This window comes from Echinococcus granulosus (assembly GCF_000524195.1).
Source record: "Echinococcus granulosus chromosome Unknown EG_S00160, whole genome shotgun sequence".
In the NCBI taxonomy this organism is placed as follows: Eukaryota; Metazoa; Platyhelminthes; class Cestoda; order Cyclophyllidea; family Taeniidae; genus Echinococcus; species Echinococcus granulosus.
The window spans coordinates 146,564-153,028 of record NW_020170540.1 but is presented as its reverse complement, the minus strand read 5'-3'; the positions used below and the strand labels follow the sequence as shown (position 1 = coordinate 153,028).

The window sequence follows — 6,465 nt, the reverse complement described above, 5'->3', positions numbered from 1 at the left end:
CTGCGCAAAATATCATCCATCGCCTCTACCACGGTTAGATGGGTTTGGCATGACCCCGGAGTCGGGGCGACATCAAATCCCACGGATCTTCCTAAATCCTAATATTAGTGGGTTCGGTTCATCTTTTACATGTACAAAAGAGTAATTCTTAAGTTTATAAAACTGTAGGGGAGAAATTCCGTTTTTATATATTTTTTGCAGCTCCCAACTTTCCTAATTTTGTGAGCATAATACAACTCGTTTTCATTTATTCAGCTGGTAATAAAATCAGCGAAATTTATTTTTATTATTCTGAAACTCCACAAGTCGAAAAGGAGGAAACCTTATTTAACAAACAATCCTTTCTGCAAAAGAATACCATTTATAGTCTTGTAGATGGACGGGAAAATCTGACATTCCTTGATGGGGTCAGGTGTGGCGCAGGAAATGTTTAATCAAGTGTCCTACATTATGTGAACTTGGCTGCTGATGTTTTCATTGAAAACAAATGATTAATGAAGAAGAATCCGATTCGCAAATTAGTGCTGGAGGCGATGGCAGCACTTTAATGTCTAGCGGGTATTTCGTTTGACTAAAAACCCCAAATAGTGCGCTTTTTGCCAAAAAAAGAAGCGTCCTGATTTTACGTTAGCGGAATGCCCTATTATGGGGCTTAGAAGACCTTCTTTGTAGGTTTGTGAAAAGCACTGCCACTGGAATAGCTCCTCAAAGGGTTGCTGAATTCAAAAGTAAATGAATAGTCACAAAATGTGTGTATTTTAAAAGCACTGGTCTGTGAGAATTGTCACATCGTAGATTCGGGGTGTCGTTAATACAACTTTTAAGGTCTGAAATAAAAGCCAAATTATTTCTTGCCTTCAATTCTTTTGTGGAAGAAAATAAAGGGAAGGGAAGAACTCAGTCTTCTTTATTGCGCCAAAGGAAGTTGAATATTCGTACCTTTGACTTAGTGAATCGAATAGCCATTCTTGATGGGAAAGCTAATGCATTCAGGTCACACCTAAAACTGCATGATGGTGACAGATGGCTAATCGCCTTTAAATGAGTACAAAACATCTTTTTTCCACACCCAGATGTTAAATGCTCTCTCAAAACGAATTTATGACGGAAGCAGACAAAACGTGACATCGACATTAATTTACTGGAAAGGCGATTACAAAGCTTACTTGCAGTGATTGAAATCTTGGTTGTACCGGTGGGAGAAATGGCAAATCAAAGTAGACAGTTAAGATTAGATTTGTTAAGTCGTTGGGTTATATGCTCCCGGTGGTGACTGCACTATACGGACCTCCGGGTGCGGGGTATTACCACATTTAATTGAACCACAGTGAAGTAGCTATGAATTCAAATGCTCTGTCTCACATTGCATCCACCTTTGCATTCGCTTTTAGGCTTCGAAATCTGGTCATACCAGCCTTCAGCAGTGCAGCCCTAGATCACAGTGGATTTGAATTTGAAACACAACTTGAGATGCTAAATCATCTTTTGCATGTTTGGGATTTCTATTGTTGTTGGCGTTGGGGTGGAGTCGACTCGAAGTTGGGGAAGCAAGGAGATAGATTTGACTCTAAATAAGCATTCCTCATCAAATCTGTTGCGATTTATCTGACGACTTTTTTTCTTCAAAAAGAGTGCACCATTTTGCCTGTGTTCATCATTTGAGTTTTGGCCCCCTGGTTACCATGAATTCCAAAATCTGGGTGCTCGAAACCCTACCAAAGAAATTCATTTTATGGCAGTCCAATGTGTTTAATCGAATGATCATCGCAGATAATCAGATCATTGGATTTTGATCTCCTTCTTGTCCTCCACAGAACAGTCCCACGCATTGCAAATCTTCTTTATCTACAAAGGTGACTTTTTTACTACCTCAAATTTTTAAATATCTTTCCCTTTTCCGAAACACGTTTTAGACCAATTTTTCCCTTGTTCCACCTAAAGAGTAAGTGAGAGGCATATAAATCTGTGGTGCCTGAAGGCATTTGAGGAGATTGTGTAAAGCTTTGCTCCTTGGAAAGAGAGATGCCTGTAATGAGGATTAAGTTCTTCTATTCCTTCAATTAGCAATTTCCCGCCATTAGTGAGTAGCAACCGGCGATTGAGATCCATTTTTCTTTCCCCAAGATCTCATTAATTCCTAAGGGAAGAGTTTCGACACACATCAAGACCTCTGTAGACTAACTTGGCACTCTGGCGTACCGATTTGTCTTCCACCGATGAGGGCGAAGACCCGGCGTATTACAGCAGATATAGCGTAGCTCTCTTTTCCGGTTAGTTTTACGTGTAAAAGGCCGACATTTTTTTCGCCTCTCCTGAGTGTAGTCGCTGCTGGAGACAGTGGGAGGGTTCTGCACCGGTCACCTCACTGTGTCAATTTCCCATCACTAGAGAGGGACCCTCATTCCTTCATGGGTGCCTAACCTTCAACTAGTAGTCTTACAGAGCATGTAACAGTACATCACCTTTAAAGACGGTTACAAACGACATTTGCTGAGTTCTTCACCCCTTTGTGACTGCTCTCATATATCAGGTCAAACTATTTGAGCCCTGTGGTCAGGCTTGTCCGGTTACTACGGTTGGTCCAGTTCCCATATTTCTTAAAAGTCAAAAAGTGCTTAACAGACAACAAATTTTATTCTATGTTCTTAAAGAAGCGGTCATTTACTCCACGAATAACCAGACGCCCTTCTCGTCATTCCTGGAGATAATGCTCCTCCCTACTTAAGAGGCTGGCCCACGTTTGTCTCAAACTAAGAGATACGGTATTCCACAATTCAAGGGTGCGCAATTCATCTTTGTGTGTTATCATTGCATTCTTCAGTGGCTGAAGTACCATCGTTTACAGATGAGCCCTCTCTACTCGATGTTACACGGGCTCCTGTGAGGAAAACTTGTACCCAGGAAACAACTAGAACCAGTCATTTGGAATGGGAAGGAGAGAGAGTGAGGGACACTGAACCATTTTCATTCCTCGCACTTCCTCCATTCGTCCCACTCCATGTGATGATTGTCATATTTCGCACAGTCACATGCTTTAATGCGAAACAGAAAAAGCGGTATGAAGCAGAGGCGACCAGGGCTAGATTTGATTGCTTTCACCCAACAACAAAAATATCTTCCAAAAGTGAATGGGAGCATGGATCGCAAACAGAAACATCCTGTGTTTGTGTAATTTTTTTAAGAAAGCTACTAAAAGGCATTGGGTTTTTTTTAAAAAAAAAACAAAATATGTGAAAGCAAATTTTAGGTATGACCCACCCTTGCTCAATGCAGACTTTGATTGCCTGATCGCGTGGCTTCAACTCCTCCTTTTGGTTTGGTTGGAGGGGCAAAGTCTGACCACTGGGAGGGAGATTTGTCTCGTTGAGGTAGTTGAGGTACTCGTAGAGTGTCGACATGATGTACTTAAACTAGAAGCAAACAGAATTCAAATGCTTACCAGTGTTACTGAAGTGACTAGTAAGTAGCTTTCACAAGGCAGAAAGTGTCTTATGGTAGCAGAGGTGGTGCCTTGATAGACAACTACGCAAACGAAATAGCAAGACATATTTTGACCCAACCGATAGAGATGTTGAAGAGGGAAAGATGAGGAATATGAAGAGCAGTTGTTTATAAAAAGGCTTGATTCAGGGGAGATGAGGACCTTGGCATTGTGTGTGTACATTAATTCAACCGGGTAGTTTCAGCATCCAAACCACATCCTCTGTTTAATGTATCACTGAGCTTGGAGCCGCTTGCATACGGGTGCGATACGATGATAGATCAGCAATTGCGAGTCGCTCAAATTTTTCGATGAGGTATGGACAAGGCGGCGCGATTTCAAACTGCTCTCTTATTTGCATGGACGTAGTAAAGTGGATCTAGACTCGTGAACTACAGCTTCAAGCTGTCCAATTTGGGTCGTATAGACTTGGGCAGGCATTCAGAATGGAGAGGAATTGTTTCAGTTGTTATATTCCTGTATTATCAACATCCTTCAAACAGGGGCACAATGTTTCGGTAAAGAGGAAATTTTTACTTTCACGAATGAATTGAATTATATGGACTTGACTTCAATACAGACGCCTATTATTGACTCCGGTTCAAGATTTTGGGCCACTTAGGAAGGAAAGTTTTGATTCATCACTATTTTTACCATTTACATGGTTGCAGAGCACTTCGTTTCATTACAGAGCTCCCATTTACTGGTTTGTGAGACAACTCTCCATTTATTTCTGCTTCGCCTATGAAGGGCTCTAAAAAGGCGTCAATGACGGAAGGAAGCAGATACAGTAGAGAACGAAAATGCTGAGCTTGCCTACAATCTGGAAATAGTTTCTGTACCGATTTATATGGGTTGTTTTTATTTCGAGGTCAATTTTGGTTCCTCGCTGAACTTCACACTCTCATTCACTCCCTCCTGACCGGCCATCATCAAATGCAGGTGGACATTAGATGAGCTAAGAACTCCTGCAATGTCAACGCTATTCCAATACCATAAAGAGGCAAGATTAGAACCACTTGGTTTATCCGTCACTCCTCTTCTCGCTACTCTCTATCAGGCAACCAGCAGCCATATATGAGCACGTCGTCGGCAAATAAGGGCGTCCGCATTGAGGTGTCTGGGACCCGATTACTCAGGATGAAATCTTGGTGGGATTTAAACTCCTGCACATTAACAGAAAATGATGAAAATTGAAAGCTTTAATCCTTAAATTAAAGCTAGAATTCAGATAACTACCCAAAAAACAGGCTAGTCAACAGAGTGTTGCAAAAGGGTTTTAGTTTTTGGGTATTTTTTAGTTGGTAGCTATAACTACATGTATATCTTTACTTGGAGGTCCTTAAAGTGAATCGGACAGGTTTTTTAAACATCAAACGGATGTAAAGATACACTTTTTGTGTGGAGTGAGCAATTAGGACGGAAGGAGAGAAAGGGACTCCATAATCGAAGTGCTCGTGACGAAATAGCCTCATTTGTCTATGAAAACATTTTTAATGATAAATGATATTTGCAGCGAGCTCCACCAGAACAATCGTCGGCATTTAGTGAGGCAAGAAATGTTGACTTCGGCGGGCCAAACGCCCGCAAGATTACTTAAAATGTAAGAATGCACTTTGAGTGGAGTGAATGCCGGCAAGCGCGCTGAATTCGTTAGGACTTTTTAACCAACTAACCTACCCACCCTTTTGAATCAAATATTCATGTCATAATTTCTCAATTCTTGTAGTTGAAGTTGTCAAAATATGTTACAAGTGTTCAAGGTCTTCACTTGAACATTGTAATACCAATTTTAAGCATCGCTTATCCCTCGTCACCTCGAGAGAGGGCTGCTTGGATCAGTCGGTTTCAAGCGTTGGCACAGCAAAGCAGATTCTCCAACCACCAAATCTAAAAGACATTTTAACCCAATGCCCCTTATAGGTAAAGAAAAAGAAATACTTACAGGAACCACCAAAACTCCTCTATCGTGTTTGCAAAGCAAGGAAAAGGATTTGATCCGGATCTTTATTTCGACTTTAATGCAACTGAAGCAGCAAACTCAACTACTATCGTCTACTACTTGTCCTGATGTTTTCAATTTTATGGCAAAAATACAGATCAGCAATTCTGCTGACGGATATTTTTCTGACAAAAATAAGTCATTATCTGTATTTTGAGTGTCATACAAATATTTGCGGAAATGTGACACTTTTGATTTCGCCTTGAGGGCACGACCTTCCAGCTGTGCCTTTATCTCCCACCTCCTCTCCACGTCAATAATACGCCATTCTTCCAGAGGTGTCTGCTGCTCCGAGGTTGTTATCACCAGTAAGGGGTGACTAAATAGCAGGACAAATGGATTCCACGTCGAGGCACAAGAGAAACGGAGTACCTCCTATGAAGGGCTGAAACTGGATTTATTGCAACCCAAGAGTGTTCAACAACCTCAACAACCCGTCTTCCTTCCTTCCATTTCACTACGATGATCGGGTTTCAGCAGCTTCAACTCCATCTCCCGGATATTACTTAGTCGGGGGTTATAATAGCTTTCGTCCTCCTTCCTTCACTTGTTTGTAGGCAGGCAAGCACTACATAGTATGTAACACCATGCTGCTGTTGGCAATAATATCCGAGTCAGACATTCTTTGGTGTAGTCTCACCTTAAAGAGAACTCAATGTTCAAGATTCCCGCAGCCAAGAATTAGTCCTTATCCTACAACTACAGGCCCCTCTTGCTTCCCCGGATGTAAATCATAGTGTAATATTCTTTCATTAAACACGTCCTCCTCAAGGTTAATGTTTCATCAAAATAGCAAAGATGAAGATATACATTTTGATGGACTTAAATGAGTAAAATGCTACCAATTGATTGATGAGGTATTTCGGCCTCAAACGTACCCAAATCAACTGTTTCTATTCCACCTCAATATTTTCCCATCTTTTCAAGCCAAAAGCAAATAAGACAGGTCGTTAACCTTAGTTGTTAATCTTAAAACTAACTT

At 41.1% G+C, this 6,465-nt stretch overlaps 2 protein-coding genes across 2 annotated transcripts in view; one reads left to right on the top strand and one right to left on the bottom strand. All coding sequences in view use genetic code 11, as the record gives it.

Annotated features, from left to right (window-relative positions):
- Window positions 1-5,640, top strand: part of EGR_09681 (hypothetical protein) — a gene marked incomplete at both ends in the record, with an annotated part of 6,753 nt that extends 1,113 nt beyond the window's left edge. Inside the window, 8 exons of the mRNA XM_024498930.1 lie at window positions 202-412; window positions 826-993; window positions 1,329-1,491; window positions 1,631-1,745; window positions 2,822-3,124; window positions 3,187-3,247; window positions 4,153-4,187; window positions 5,405-5,640. Coding sequence (XP_024346669.1) covers window positions 202-412; window positions 826-993; window positions 1,329-1,491; window positions 1,631-1,745; window positions 2,822-3,124; window positions 3,187-3,247; window positions 4,153-4,187; window positions 5,405-5,640 — 1,292 coding nt within the window. The remainder of the gene's footprint in view (window positions 1-201; window positions 413-825; window positions 994-1,328; window positions 1,492-1,630; window positions 1,746-2,821; window positions 3,125-3,186; window positions 3,248-4,152; window positions 4,188-5,404) is intronic.
- Window positions 5,641-6,051: 411 nt separating this feature from the next.
- EGR_09680 (hypothetical protein) overlaps window positions 6,052-6,465 on the bottom strand; it is a gene marked incomplete at both ends in the record, with an annotated part of 11,223 nt that continues 10,809 nt past the window's right edge. The window contains one exon of the mRNA XM_024498929.1: window positions 6,052-6,123. Coding sequence (XP_024346668.1) covers window positions 6,052-6,123 — 72 coding nt within the window. The remainder of the gene's footprint in view (window positions 6,124-6,465) is intronic.